Source organism: Rissa tridactyla, chromosome 9, assembly GCF_028500815.1.
Source record: "Rissa tridactyla isolate bRisTri1 chromosome 9, bRisTri1.patW.cur.20221130, whole genome shotgun sequence".
NCBI lineage: Eukaryota > Metazoa > Chordata > Aves > Charadriiformes > Laridae > Rissa > Rissa tridactyla.
In genome coordinates this window covers 7,735,599-7,751,740 of record NC_071474.1, presented here as the reverse complement: position 1 = coordinate 7,751,740, position 16,142 = coordinate 7,735,599, and the positions used below count along the sequence as shown (strand labels likewise).

The 16,142-nt window shown below is 45.8% G+C and overlaps 1 protein-coding gene across 1 annotated transcript in view; it reads left to right on the top strand.

Moving 5' to 3' along the window:
- The window catches only part of SLCO3A1 (solute carrier organic anion transporter family member 3A1), a 151,775-nt gene that overhangs the window by 19,703 nt on the left and 115,930 nt on the right, over positions 1–16,142 (top strand). Inside the window, exon 2 of the mRNA XM_054214194.1 lies at positions 4,992–5,457. Coding sequence (XP_054070169.1) covers positions 4,992–5,457 — 466 coding nt within the window. The remainder of the gene's footprint in view (positions 1–4,991; positions 5,458–16,142) is intronic.

The window sequence follows — 16,142 nt, the reverse complement described above, 5'->3', positions numbered from 1 at the left end:
TCTTTAGCCCTGGTCTTTGTGAGCGGTAGTCTTTGAAATCACCAAACGCACGTGTGCAGACTTCTGTGGCTCTGTAAGAAGAGGAGATAGCGCAAGCATAGTTTTGATTACATTTTGTTGTTGTATGTTAGGCGGTGTGTTCACAAAAAGGCAGGAGGCTGCGTTACATGGTCTTTCTAGATCCCCAGGCCTGCTTTCTGCATGAACAAGATGCCCAACCTGATTTAGTTTTCGGTGCTCCAGTTGAGCGGTCTGCTGTAGACTTAGTCTGAAGGATCCTGAACTCGTGGAGAAACACCAGCCACGTGGCCCTGTTGATCTCTGTAATGCCATAGCTAAATCGTAGCGAAGCTGCTCTTAAAAACTGTGTGGGAGATGCCTGGAGTGGGTGAAATGGGAATCCCTCTGGAAACAGAGGATGCAGTTAGAGACAGAAAGGCAGTTCCTGTCAAAGGGGTGGTGGAGGCCTTGCGACATGGAAAAAGGCAACGAGCCTGGCATGCTTGAGGGCTGTGTACAGTGCTGCAGCTAAAGTACTTTGCTGGTGAGAGCCTTAATGACCTGTGGAGAACTGATCTGCAGGACGGACACGAGGACATAAGGATAGCAGGCAAGGTAGAGCTGTCATTAGAACAGGCATGTACCTGTACAAAACTCTAGCTTCAGTGCTGTTCCCAACATCGTGGCCACAAACGCAACACTGTCTCTGCCTCCGTCCTCTCATGTCTCCTCCAGACTTGTCCGGTCCAGTGGGTGGTTACACACCACTAACTTTTTGGGGTCAAACCACGTGCGTGTCTTATTCCTAGCCACTTGGCCCATGAATCATGTTTGCATGAATTTTACTGATTTGTTGTAATAGCTTCCTGGTAACTGTTTTCATTTTAGGTTAGAAGCCTTTTTAACTGAATATCCTCTTAATCTATTCTTCCCAGCCCTGGCAAAACAGCCGTGCAAATTGACAGGAGCCAGGAAATAGCAGCTTCACAGCTAATAACGTGGGCTCCTGGTGTTTCCCCGCTGTGTTTTAGCAGGAGGTTGTCCATCTGACGCCGACACCGTGCTGTCGCACCACTCCGTTCCCCGCGTCCCTGCTATTAAACCAGCATCCACGTGGGCTGCGCTCCTGAATGCTCAACCTGGCCTCAGCACACAAGGACTCTTCATAATCCTTGCCGCCTTTTGGCATGACGTCAGTATTTTACAGGGAGCTCTCGTGTCTTTTGCAACATTTTATGTAACTCTCGATAAATAGAGTTAGTGTCTAGGAGCGGTGATGGCTTATCTGCTGGGGAATATGGGCAGTACAGTGCTCTTTTACCTAAGTTACAAGGGCACCGGGAGCATCCCACGTGCAAACTGCAAGTATTTTGTCAGATTATGCCTTATATGCAGGAAGCTCCGTAAAGGTGAGATACGAAGGAGGGTGGGAGAATGATTCTGGCTGTGGACAGAGGTTTGTTTTGAATAAATGCAGGTGACATCTCTGCTGTGCTAATGCCGATTTTGCAGTCGGCCTGTGTGTTTAAGGTCACAGCCAATGTCAAAGCAAGAATTTGGGCTGTGCTGTCTGGGCTGCAACCGCCCAAGGTGTAATGCAGTTGTGTTCCTGGTGCTCTCTGGCCAAAAATCTGCATGTTGACAGTTTATTTCTCAGCCCTATTTTTATTTTGGGATATTTTTTCTCGCCCCCCCCCCCCCCCCCGACCATGACTGTCAGTGTTTCGGAGGCTGCTCTGCTGATGCTGGCGTCAGGGCTTTGTACTCCGATGATGTTTTCCTCTGGATGCTCAAGGCTGATGTGACAGTTTTCTTTCACTTGCCTCCCCCTGCACCCCGTACCCCACTTAATAAAGACAGGGTGGGTATCCCTGGGTGGCAGTGCTACAGCCAGAAGGAGCAGGCTGGGAAACGCAGGGCGGTCTGGCCAGAGGAATAAGAACTCCTGCCTGCTTTTATCAGGAGGATTGGAGTTTGCTTTCTGTTCTCCTCCTCCTTTTGTTTCAAGTCTCTTCGCCAAAGCAAAGCAAGAAACTGTTAGGGGATGGTGAGACTCTATTTCCCTATTGTGAGCGATTTAGCTTTCTACAAAAAGAAAAGAACAACTGAAGTCCCACTGAAATAAGAGCCGAATGAGAATTGGGACTTCTGGGTTTAATTCCTGCGGTCGTCGTTAATTTACCGTCCCTGTCACTGTGAATTGCGCTTAGAAATGGTGCAGTTTTTTATTTGAAGTCCAGCTGTCCAAAATCTAACCTGTGAAAGGTGAGGCACGCAAGCATTTCCAAATGACATCCTGCTTTCTAGCCACTTGTCTATATGTATGGTAAAAGACTAAAATTTGGCAACCAGGTCGAAATGTGGGAGAGACTTCCAAAGCTAGTTAATACCAGTTGGCCTTGGGAAATCACTTCTGTTGGCTTTCCGTCTTCCAGCCTAAATTATTCCATCACAAATGAATTTTGTTGACTGTACTTTTCTCATTAATTCTTGGCTCTCTATGCCTCAGTTTACACAGCTGTAATGAGTCATTATGAGTTCCCTGTCTAGGTACAGCTCAGAAGTGAGCACCATGGACATGATTTTGTAGGCTCAGAGTTATATGTTCATCTTGGAGAGGTTCCCCATTCTGCCAAAGTCGGTGTTAGTGGGGCCTCAACTATAGCCATGTTCCTCGCGGACGTGCTGGAGGTGGTAGTGTGAAGGAGGGCTCCCGTAGCAAGGGATTTGCATCACTTAGAGTTTGTTGGTGTTTGCTGTGTGGTCCGTGTCCCTCCACCTTGGCGTACCTTGCTCTGAAAATACCAGCATAGCGTTTTCTAGTACCACCAGTGTCTGTCCCCATCTGCTCAGCTCTGTTGCCCCTGGGAGCTGGGAACAATGACATTGCTCTTAGATGTGTGCTTGAGCACTGCTCACCGAGCAGCGTGGCCGAGGTCGCTGGAGCAGGGACAGGCTGTGCTGTGCCCTTGCACAAGAGGACACCGTTTCCCCCGGTGAATCGCAGAGCCCTTTCATCCCAACAGGTACCCGCACCTAGTGTTTCAGATAAAGTAGTTGTCTCCTCTCCCTCTGACGCGGACATCTTCACTTGGCTTCAGCTTGGGGAAGAATTATTGCTCTTACATTGTCTTCAGTCATAGGGTTTGATTTTTAGGGTTGTTTGGGTTTTTTTGCCTTGCTCAGTTATTATCTCTTTAATGGTGGAGAATTACAGCAGTGGGATGAAATGATAACTGCCTGTATGGGATGAAGGCTGACTTTTCAAAAATTATGAAAACAGTCCAGTTTTGGAGATCTGACGTGGACACTTAGCAGGGTCAGGTTTCGGAGCTTTTGCTTATGCAAAGCAGCAGAAGTGTGTTGTCTCCGTTTTTCCATTTTGTTGCCTATGGAGCTGTCTTTGTCCAGCTATGCCCTGGTGTACCCTAGCAGAGACTAACTGCCCCCGGAGAAGAGCTGCTGTCAGAATACTTTAAAGTCGGTCAGACTGGGTCCTGCTTCGTGAGGTTTATCAGCAAAGATTTTCAGCGCCTCCAGTGGGAGGCTATTTTTATTCTATCCAGGGGCTACCTTCTGCTCTGAGGCCTTTATTGCGTTTTTTTGAATACAGAAACCTGCCTGTTTTAGGACAACTTTAAATATCTTAATCTTTTGCAATCTGAAAAAGAAGATAGTCTTTTATCCAAGGTAAAAGTTTTTGACATTTCCGCGACATGTTCAGAATTTCTTTTGTTATTTTTTTTTTTCCCCCCTGTATGAGGAGGACACTGCTGTAGACATGCGAATGCGCTGAGTTTTCTCCCTTGGGCAGGGATGACAGCGAGTGGGGTACCTAATGATTCATCTTTGTGTTCTGATTGGTGCTATGACTGTTGAAGAAAATCCACATTGTGTTTCATTGCACCACGTAATCAAGACTGGAAGAGCTCTCAAGAGATCACCTGGTTCATTTTCCTGCCCTATGGCAAGATCAGTCATACCTGTGTCTTCCCTGACAGATGCTGGTCTGTGTTTTTTTAAAGACCTCTGCAGCCTCTCCAGACAGCATATTTCAGTGCTTCACGGTCTTCACCAGTAAAAGTCTGGTTTCTCCCCACCTTGTATTTAACCTGAATGGTCTCTGCTGCAGTGTAAACCTGTCACTTCTTGTCCTGCCCATTTTGAATACAAAGAACAGGGGGGTTTACAGCAATGTTAAATATTTGAAGACTATTCATGTGCTTCTCTCTTTGTGTTAAATAACCACTGTTTGTTAAATCTTTCCTTTGTCGTGGTGGACTTAAATCTTCTATGTAAACTTTAATTGTCCCGTCTTCTCAAAACTGTTCTGTAAGTGACGATCCCAGTCATTAACTAATCCACAAACAGTTTAAACCCCTTGATCAGCATTTTATTTATGTACTTTAATAGAAGCCTTCTGTGCTGGCCAAATTGCCTATTTGTGCATCACTGTCTCTGACTAACTTGATGGCTTTGTGCTGATGTACGAGCCAACTATCCGCAAGTTTTTTTGCTACTTGCTAACTGCGATTCATTCCAAGAGAAAGACTGGGTCCCCAGCATGATGCGAGGCTTGGTGTGGTTTGTGCCTTGATGTTGCGGGACAGTGTTTGCGGCATGAAGGCTGTGCATTCAAATCGAAAGGGAGCCTGAAGAGAGGATAACCAATTGTGGAGTCATGGGTCTCTGCAGGCACCCAAAATATACGTTGGTGTACGCAAGAATTTGGAAATGAACATGTGCTGAGGCAGGTGGTAGGCTGTGAAATGTCACTTGGTATTAGGACCTGCTGATGTGGCTGTATTTGAATAGTCAGATCATGCTTGGAGGTCAACTATTACAATGCTGCAATTTGGATGTCCTTGATGTGTAGGTGTTTGGCTCCAAGGAAAAGTCAAGGAAACTTATGCTTTAGCAGGACATATGGGGAGGACAGAAGGCAAGTTGTATTCCCTTTCAGTAATTTTCTCTGGATTTCTTTGTTGTAGGTGAGTGTTTTAACCACCTTGGAGCGGCGATTCAACCTCCAGAGTGCTGACGTGGGTGTCATTGCCAGCAGCTTCGAGATTGGCAACCTGGCCCTCATCCTCTTCGTGAGCTACTTCGGAGCCCGAGGACATCGGCCACGCTTGATAGGATGTGGAGGGATAGTCATGGCCTTGGGTGCCCTCCTTTCCGCGTTGCCTGAATTTTTGACCCACCAGTATGAATATGAATCAGGAGAAATACGCTGGGGGGCTGAAGGGAGGGATGTGTGTGCTGCCAACGGGTCCACCAGCGATGAGGGACCAGACCCGGACCTTATCTGCAGGAATAGGACTGCTACCAACATGATGTACTTGCTGCTCATTGGAGCACAGGTTCTCCTGGGCATTGGTGCTACCCCTGTCCAGCCCCTGGGAGTTTCCTACATTGACGACCACGTGAGGCGGAAAGATTCCTCCCTGTACATAGGTAAGGCTCTCTGAACTTCTTCTGACTGAAGGCTTTCCTTGTGAGCCGGCATCTCGCTCTTGTTTTATCTGTTTGATGCCAGTGGGAGAGATGCCTTGAGGCCTCTTCTTCATGTGCTGCTGTGCTTGTGAAGGTAACTTGGCATGGGTCTCTACGCCAGGCGGTTGTAAGCAGCAGGGAAACACAGTGATACTTGCTTTTATTGTAGCAACGGTAAAGGTTGACAGCCATGGTGATTGTTACTGAATGGTTAGGAAGATGCTCATTCCTTCTATTGTGTTTGCGGAGATCGCTTTAAATTCTGATATTGGTTGCTTGTGGTTGAGTTTTAGCTGAAGAATTTCCAAGTGGCATACGTGATGATGATTTTATTTTCTTTTCCCCCCAAGATGCCCTAGTTCCCTTCCTGTTCCGGAGCGTTTGTCTATGTCTGAGTGATCATGGGAGTATAAGGAGACTGAGAGGAGACGCATGTCTTGTCACTACCACCATCACATTTTAGCAAGGAAGTGCCTGTTATGAAATAGGTGCTGTGACCCAGCATCTGTGGCAGGACCCCAGATAATGTGATCCCTGTAACGGAATGGGATACGGAAGCTGGTGAGGTCTATTTTGAGATATGAGGAGCCTGAAGTAGAACTCATAATGCTGGTGATCATGTTGCAAAATTCTTCCAGATGGTTAAGATATGAAATTTGGCTTCAATTACCCAGTGAAACATCTCTGTTATTGGGGTAAAGCACTCATGGGTTTCAGCAGTAGTTTCCCCTCCAGCAGGTTTAAAGAGGATGTTGTGGGTGAAGTTGTCTTTGGAAAAAACTGACCAGCTTGGCTCATTCTTCTTTCTGCAGGACTTGTCACTAGATGAATGGCTCCAATGCAATATATCAGTGAAGTGTGTGCTGCCATTAATGTGATCCATTAATGTGATAGTGTAGTTTCTAGTAACCAAAACTCTGTGCACTTGTCCTGTCATCCTTTTTTGTCTTGGCTGTCAACTGAATGGATGATCCCATTAGTAGTTATTCTTTTTGCGAAGACATTTTTATCAAGTTCCCAAGCAAAACTGAACGCAGCTGGGGTATGACCGTAGACAGCAAAGCTCAACAGTCCCTGCTGACTTTCTGAATGGTGTTCAGTGTCTTGGGATAGCGCAGAGGCCTGTGGGAAAGACTAACTATATAGCATGCTGTGGCATTTGGGGATGTCTTGCTACTTTATGTAAAGACCTTCTTCTGCATGTTCACAGTGTGTCCATGTTTTCCTGTAACTCGCTGTAAAATCATAGTATTTCAGCATTTAGCTTTCTCCTTGGGTCATTATTCATCCTCACTTGGTCCTGTAAGTGCTTGCGAGGGATCCACTGGATAAAACAGGATGATATATAAAATACAAGATACTGTACAACCCGAAGGTGAATAATGAGACTAAATTCACTGGAGCAACTTTGCCAACGCCATAAATGATGAGCTGGAATTAAGAGTGATTCTAAGATTATCTATTATAAATAACTATATAGAGAAGCAGCAACTTCTTTCAGTCTGTTCCATGGGCATTTTTTAAGCAATGCTTCATGTCTGAGAATAAGGTGGAGGAGGGGGCATGAGAGAAGGACTAAGAAGAGTGATTCTTTTTGTTCCTCACATACATTCATCTTGTATGCTAAAATAACTTCTTTAAAGTTGGCAGTTCAACTGTAGCTGGAAGTATACTGCCAGAAAATGATTTCTGCTTACTATATGCAGCTTCATTATTTTTCCTTCAGACATATGCTTCTAAGCATGTTCCTTTCTACATGTAGGGTTTAAAAAAAAAAAAAACCACAAGCATTTTGGGGTTTTTTGCTTTACTGGCTTTAGCTGTGAAAATCATAATCTGAATTTCTACGTATGAATTCTGGGTTGCAGAAGAGTGCGTGTGTATGCGCACTCAACCGATCAGCCATACCAACAATGAAGTTTAATATCTGCCCTGTCCCGGCCTATCCATCACAAGTAGGTTTTCAGATATGGAATGATTAATTCTTACATCAACTTGCAGTCAATTTGGCTAGTAAAAATGAAAGCTAACAGGAAAAAAAAACAGGGAAAAATGTATTCTGTGAATGAATATAAATGGAGAAGAAGCTAGTGGAAACGTACGTGGCTTCCCAGGTTTGTGAGTACTTGAGAGGAGGTCAGGCTCTGCGTTTTGAAATGTTGCTTGAGAATTATTTGCTCAGATTTGTCTTTAACTGTTTGTTTTTTGTTGATGTCATCAATGCAATTTCCAGTGGCCTTAGCAGAAAGCTGTCTGAGTAGCTTACCGATTCATTCTCCTCTGTTTTGCAGAGGAAATAGCTGCAGAGTGTGTACTGTCACTGTGCTATATTTATATCAGTTTGCTTTCTCATAATAGCATGCTCACTCAGTGGGGGCTACGCTGTGTGTGACCGGATAAAACGTTTTTGGGTAAGTTCCCTCAGTTTAAATTAGGAGCAAATCTGGCATAGGTTGCTCCCTCAGGATAGAAACTAATTAATAACAGCGGTAATAGTCTGGCCGAACTTTCCATGATGGCTGGCTGTGGCTGAGAAATGATCAGGTTGACCAGTCCGTGCCGTCTTCTGTATATTCCTGACATATATGCTGTATTTGGGCTGTTCTGTAGCTGGGGGGAAGGAGGAGTCTCTCACCTGACAGCTAAGTACTAGTAATTGTTCACCTGCTGCAGTAAAAACCCTCTTGTGTCCCAAGGCAGTGAATTAGAAATAACACAGTGCACTGAGAGATTTGCTGTCTTCTGAGTTGTACTAGAGTTCAGTGGCGTAACTTCATACAATATCTAATACAGCCTCTTTGCAGTGAAATGACAATACAGGAAGATTCCTCCAACCACAGCCCACCTCCAAACCTTCTTCTGAAAAAAAACATTACTAGTAATACATGTGTGCAGAAGAATGCAGATGTGATACCATATGGAGTTTAAAGTGAAACTTTGGCTTTAACTTTTAGTGCAAGTAATAGCATCTGTGGAATCTAATACACTTCTGGCCATGAAACCCATCAAACCTGGCTCGTTGTGGTGTCTCTGCCATGCCAGGCCCACAGGAGATGGTGGGCAGAGCACCTCTTTGTGCAGCCTTCGAAGGCAGCGGTTGCTCCGGCTTGTGCTCTGCCAAGGATGTGGGGATTCATAGACTTTCATAACGAGAGAGACAGGGGTGAGATATTACAGGAAGATATCTCTGTGGCATGGGCCGCTAACATGTAGTTTCATGTTTCTTGAGCTAATAGCATATTTTTTTTTTGATGCCTGCAGTGTGTTGCTACCCAACTCAAACAGATTCTGTTGCTGTAGTAACCAGCCCTAAGAAAAGGGCTGTGTTGTGGTAACCCAGGGCAAATCAAATAAAAAAGATGCATGCATGGAAGTACGCACCAAAGGATGTTCAAAAGAAAACACGTCTGTGCTGTGACAGCGTTAGGAAGAAAGCGGGACCATGCTTGTTTCTGCTAATGATGGGAAATACATTCTTCTCCCATTTCAGCATCTGAGCGCTTGCTCAACACAAAGGTCGTAACATTGTCAAGAGCAGCGAAAAGATGAAAAAATAAAGGAATTTCCTTACCTGTTAGAAGTTGGGAAACATCTTTTGTTTTGGTGCTGGTTTGCTTGCTCCTCTTGGTTTGGGTCTGCTCTTGTATTAAAGATCTGAACTCCTATCGAGACATTTCCAAACAAGCAGGTTAATTTTACCTGTGTATTTATTGGCATTTGGCGTAAGTAACCCCTTTGAGTTGAGGAATTCCTTGGTCCTGCAGATTGTCTAGCAGTAACAAGCATTGCTGCAGCTTCACTGATGTCATAGGATTCCCTCAATTTGTGGCATCGTTTATTTTAAAGGAGGAAAAGTATGTTGAAGACTACTTACTACACAGTTCCTTTCTCTACCCGCTAATGACTCACTTGACATTTCCCTCGTTTCTTTAGTTCATTTTCTGCTAGGTCTTGCTGAGTCCTGTTGAAATCAATGAAGACTTTGTCATTAGGAGGGGGATCAGAGGTGTCGTGGAGCTAATACAGCGGGAAAAATCCTGATCTGACAGTGGTTGTATGGATTTGCTGCCTCTCGGATGAGCAAGAGCTTGCAAGTGGTTTCTGGTCACTGAAGTACCCACGTTGCTCTCAGCAGCAGTTTGCATGTTCAGTTAGAGCCAGTGCAGTGATGTGGTAGATTACTGTTATTAGCGGTCTCTATACGTGCCTTCTGGGCTTCCTGCAGCGTTTAACATTTGTTGATAAAAGTTGTTGCATCTTGTCTAGAACGTGGTTACCTATAGAGCAGAATTAATAGCTTCTGGGAGCCAGTATTTGATCTGGGAGCATTAAGGGCTGCATTATATAGAGGAAGTTGCTATTATTCTGTCTCCTGTTGATGGAGAAAATTGATACTGATGTTGGAGGGAGCGCTGCCAGATTGTGTGGCTCATTCAGAAGAATGCTGTGTTGATCTTTAATACGTTGGAGAGTCTCTTTAAGTTTGCTGAAGCTGTCTCAGGGTTTAACTTCATGGACACACACCCTACGTGTTCAGGACCTGCCACTTCAGACTCCTCGCTGCCATGCAGAAACTGCTCTAATGGGAAGAAGGACTTCAAGGAAGTCCTAGAAGAGGTAAATCTTGAGTCAAGGGGTAAAGTGATGAGGAATGATGAGCGCTCCTGACTTATTGGTGGTGCAAGAGTGTGCCTGAGTGTAGTGTGCTCAGGGGAACGGAGTTGTTCTTGGCCTCCTTTGTGGCAGGGCGGAGGAACAGAAAGATAGAAAACTCAGCACTGCTGGATGTGTCTGTTGAGCTGCTTTCTTCTGTCTCATCTCCCAGGCGTCTGCCTGGCCTTCTCTGTCTGTATTTTGGTTTAATCATATGGTTGTTTCAGCTGTTACCCTTGGTATAAGAGGAGAACTCAACAGGATGGCATTTTCCATCCACAACTGCCCAGATGGGACTGGAGGACTGGGACTTCCCCCAGTAAGGGGGAAGGGACCCCGCATTGTCACTGCTGGCTCCGACCTTTGCAGCAGTGTGGGGTTATTCTGCATGGAGTGTGTGGAGGCACTTTTTGTTTTGCGATGGCAGTCAGAGAGAAATGCTCACGCTCGCTTCTGGTGCTTTTTTGCTTGCTTTAAGCACCAACTCAAGATTTGCTGCAGAGGAAGACAAACACTGCCCTAGTTGGAATCTTGCTGTCTCCAGGGATAAATTTGTCCATTTGAAAAATCACTTATGGTAGCTTACGTCAGTCAAAATGACAGCAGCCATTGTGTTTTGGACAAGCAGAAGCATTTTCTCGACTGACAAGAATTAAATCTGAGAGTTAGTATCTATGGCGGTGAGTTAACCGCAAGTTATCAGTGTAAGATGCTGAAATCATCACGGTTTGAGTCAACATTTTGTATGTGGTAATACAAAGAAATAGTACTTGGATTTCTATTAGGAAGCTCATGTTGGTAGGCTATGCAGTTGCTGTGAATTTTGAAACCATTCCTCTACTGTGTATCTGATGTTACACATATTAAGGTTCATCAATAAATACTAAAAAAAAAAAATAACTAAAAAGGAAATGGGCTTTCTGACTTCATAAACAAAAGTAAAAATGTGCTCAATGCCATTAAAGAAAAAGCTGTAGAAATCACAGCGTTGGAAACCCCAACCCTCCGCGGGATGAACCCCCATTGTCTAACCAGTATTCGTATAGATAACTTTCTATATTTGAAGGACTGTAGAATGGGCAGTCAGTGACAGCACCTTTCATAATAGCAAATGTCTCCCTGTTTTTGAAGCTTTCAGAATTCTGTTTCCTGGGGGACACCACATAATTCTGAGAAATGTGAATATTTTGGAGCTGAAAGAACAGATTTTGCAGATGTTTGGCTTTCGGGCTGTAAATCTATTATCTTCTTTACATAGCTCGATATCTACAGCATGATAGGTTCTACGTAAAGACCGTGAGGACGCTGGGTACCCACAGAAATGTGTTGTAATGGGCATTGTTTCTGTCCCTTTCAAATTCTGTAGAATATTTTTTCATTCTGTGATTAATTTTTTTTCTTTTCCATTAGGAAATTCCCTCAGCTTTCCAGCGGCTGCTTGCTAGTTTTGTCTCTGCTGAAAAGTCTCTTGCGTGGAGGATGAATGCATTTTGCTCAGTCTTGTGCTTCCCAAATTTCTGCAAGATTTCTTGAAGTGTACGTTTGAACCTACATTTCTAAACCATAGCAAGTAGAATAATTTTTGTTTATAGCATACAGGCCATATCACTAGCCTCTTGAGGCCCTCCATTGACACATATTGACTGGAATGGCCTTAGGACCCGCTTGAGAGGTCTGTACAGCTCTGCCCATCCTGGCTGCTTGGCCCTTTCCCTCCTCATTTTCCCTCTTGGCCGTACTCCTTCCTTGTGTGCTCACTTGTGGTCTGCAGACAACATGGGTACTTTAAACATTAGCCCTTCTTGCTGGAACATGCTTCTCTCTGAGCTCACCCACCTAAGGCTCTGCCAGCCTTGTGCTTTCCTTAACCCTTTTCCTTTTAAAGCCGGTTTCTAGTAGGGCGTTTATAGTGGATCTTGGCTGATGTCCGATCTGTTGTATCTCCGCTGTGTGCTTGCTTATTACCCACGAGTTGCTTGGTGAGTTTGTCCATCTCCATGTGGGCGCGTGCACTTGTGGAGCATGAGCATTTTGTCCACAGAATTGCTTTTCTCCTTGCTGGTATATGCAATTTTATAGGTATGTAGTATTTTTAGCCTAAAGACTTGACGGAATTTTGTAATCGGTTTGTTCGGTAAATGCATCCTCCTGATGCATTTGGTGATTTGGAGAGCCTTTTCTTTCTGCCACAGTCTCCGAGGGGTTGAGAAAGACACGGTATTAGCACTAAACTAAAAGGAGTGCTGTTCCCAGCGTGAGTGCTGTGATGCCTGTTCATTAGTGAAAGGTGTCGTTGCATCAGATTCACTAGGTTGTCTTCCCCATGGACTGACTGTGATCAGATTAAATCGCATGGCTTCATGCGGATATACCAGTATTAACTGCATTGGCCTAACCCACTGATCCATTGATAACCTTCAGCCTTTTATAATTATTCCCCTTTGGGGAGAGGTCTGTGTTCTCATTTGCTGTGTGTTAGCAGGGCTGGCTCGGTTACACGTCCCCTTTTACACTGCCAGTGGTAATATCCTGGAAAATTAAATGGAAACATAAACAAGTGCATAGGGTATATTAAAGCAGTAACAATAATCAATTAATGGGAATAACCTTCCCCACTGCCGGCAGGAAGGCTGAGTTGTGAAAGGCAGTAGCTAAATGGATGTATTTATTCAATTAAACGTATATATGCACAAAGTCGTAACTGCTAAGGGCTCCATTATTTTACAGCAATTGCTCCACTTACCTTAACCTTCTGCTAATAGGGTTTTTTTGTTATGAGCTAAGTAAATAAAGCTTGAGTCCGACACAAATGACACTGTGTGAGAACATATTGAGGATGCGAGCTGTTTCCATGTTACTCTGTGCTCTCTGTGTACTCTGCAGCTGATTTTTGGCTTAATTGGGATTTGCTGACTCTGGAGTCTTGTAAAAACCATTGCACTTTTTGAGATGTTGATTCCCTTCTGTAGTGCATTTAAAACAGTCATCAGCTGGGAGAGGCTACTGAGGTACATCGTTCCTGGGACAGCCTCTTTAAAGCTGTGTCCTTGTCATTTAAAGGGCAGACATGCAGAGGACGGTACGTATTAGTACTAAGGTTCATAAAATTAATTACATAGATTGGAAGGTGCTGAGTTGACCATGTCAAGAGCTGAAGGCTGTATTGTACCTCCTTGATGGCGCAAGCGGGAGCGAGCCGGGTGGTGCCGTCAGTCTTGGCCCTTCTCCTGGGAATTCAACTGAGACTCCCCAACTCATTGCATGTAAGGAGCCTCCAGACGTTTTGGTCCCAGTTTTTGGGCTGGCGCTGAGGACTCTTGGAGATGTGTTTGGCATGTTCCTTCCCATGGTGGGACAAGGCACAGGATCTGCCCCTTAGCCAGCACGAGTCAGGGCACTGGTTTCAAAGCAGTGGTTAAAATCTTGTTGCCCAGTACAGAGGTTTGTGTTGTCCTCTTCTCCTACCAAAACAAAGAATTTGGTATGGAGGATATTTTAGGACTTGTTGGAAATTATTACCCCGCTCATCCTCAGCCAAGTGAGCATCTCATGAGTTCTGCTGTACCACTGTAACCTCGCAACAAAGGGCAGTGACCTGAAGTAGTGTTAAAAGATAATCACTGCCTTGAAGTTGCAAATAGTTACTGCTTTATTGTATATCCTGACACACACTTACTGCCCAATGCCAGCAGGGCTTCAGACCCCCGTTGCTGCTGCTCTCGGTGATGTTTGCCGTGTTGTGAGCCTCCAGGAAAGCTATCCGGCCCGGCTTTATGTCTCCTGCCTGCGAGTGGCTGTCACTCGGCTATCTGGAGGACAAGATGCTTATATGAGCGCATAGGGGAACACAAAACTCTTTCACAAAAGCTCCTGCTTTCACTCCTTCACAGCTGCCTCTCCTGTTGCTGGGTGAGGTGCTCAACTGACTTTTTTTGCCCTTTGGAGAGGCTGCTGCAGGTCTGAGCTGGGTGCCGGGCCTGCCGACGTTCACGCCCTTTGGGTGCCCGATAGGTGCTATCTCAGTAACCTCCTAAAAGTGTTTGTTTTTGCCAAGTCCCAGGCAGTGCCATGGCACAGCCGCACAGGTCAGGCCATGGCGTGTTGACACCCGGGGCCTGGCAGCGCTCAGCTGCCAGAGCAGCCGTGGAGTTGTGTTTTTATCACGGCCGCTTTGCCATGCGTTGTCATCTCTGTGCAGGTCACTCCCTGACATGGCAGCCGAAAGGGCAGAGCTCCTTTGGGGCTGTGGGGAACGGGGCAGGATGAGCTTTTCCTAGCAGCTGTGAGGGACAACAAGGAGTCATGGCGCATCAGGCCCTGGGTGAGACTTTCCTCCAGGCTGGCTGTGTAACTGGCATGAGACATCCCACAAGTGCCCAACCAATGTGACAGGTTCAGTGTGTGAACCTCAGTAATTACAAATTAATGGCGTTAACACCAGAGGAACGGCTGTGACGTGAATCAAAGGTGTGAGATGGCCCAGTAGTACCTGCTTTGTGAGGCCTGGGGCAGAGCTGCTGTGGAGGCATCCGTGCAGTCTCAATAACTACAAGTGTCTGATTACCCCTGATGGGCTGGTGTGGAGGAATAAGTGTGGCCACAAGTGGTTGGGCACCTTGCAAAACAAACAAAATATTCCTTGACGTGCGGCTTGGTCACCTTACAAGCCGTTGGAAGAGCCTGTGGAGTGGGGGCCCTTCCCTGGTGTGGTGCGTGGACCCGAGGGGAAGGCAGTCTGTGCATGGGATCAGCAGCAAACTAAAAGCTCTCATCTGGCAGCCTTGTCACCAAGGTCCTGGTGCTGGGATTTAACCCACCAAAGTTCTGCGTTTACTCTGGAGCCCTGTCCCCCCTGCCAGTGGTAAAGCCCCCGCTGTGCAGGCGCCCAAAGTGTTTCCCCACTGACGAACCCATCCCTTCGCAGTTGCCGCTCCGCCGAGCCTTCCAAACCAGCTCTGCTGCCACAAGGAAAATGCTGAGTAAAGGACCTGAACTCAGCTTGAGGAAGGTGAAATTGGCCATCATCTGCATCTTGGAAGCTCCAGCTGAAAACGGTACAGGTCAAAAAAAAATTATGGTCTTCTTTCATGCATAGGGTTTGCTTCACCCTGGGAGTAAACTTTAGAGGCTTTTTGACCTCTTGTTTTCTCAGGTGGGCAGTGTGCAGTCAATCTGCAGGGCTATGGACTCTGGGAAGGGATGCTCTTTTGCACTGTGGGTAGATCCCCTCCAACTGCTGCTGGAGCGGGTCTGGCAGCCGAACGCATCCAGAGCGTGGCCGGGAGCAGCGCAGGCTGCGGACATGGTGGTCCAGAGCGAGGAAGGGGAGGCTGGGAGCATCCACGCTGCTGGAGAAGGGCTGCAGAAGGACCTTTGCTGGGCTGGCCTGGGCTTCTTCAGCTGGGAGTTTTCCCTGTGGTTTTGGACAAATCGTTTTGGCTTTGCCTTCTCAAAGTTTGAGGTTTGGTCTCTAAATTGCTCCTTTGAACTTTGCTTTTTTGAAAGCACTTGGAAACTCTTTTTGCAGATCTCTTTTTGCCAAGGTACAGCCATTTCATTAACTGTGCTGCTAATGAGGTATTTTGGCTTTTCCTTAGAGGGAGGCCCACTCTCACTAAGTCCCCTTTTGATTTCGACAATAGGGATTTTTGTCTGGAGGAGGTTATCCAAATTTGGCCCTTTATTAACCAATTAAAATGTGAGGATTTAAATACTTTCTCGGATGGACGTTAACAACAGGTCACATTGCTCTTTGACTTAATACCTCAGAGCACTCACCGCAGCTAAAGAAGCCTGCCACTATTACAAGGTGCAGGATCTGGCCAAAGGCAGCAGATCAAAGCAATAGCAGAAATTCAAGAATTCAAACAGGTAGAAGAGCAAGATGCACTGTGCACCAGTTCCTTCCTCCCCGTCTTCCTCTGCTTACCTTGCTTTTCCCCTGTGTACGTTCCTATCCTCAGTGTTGGACAAGCCATTCCTGCTGTTTGTAC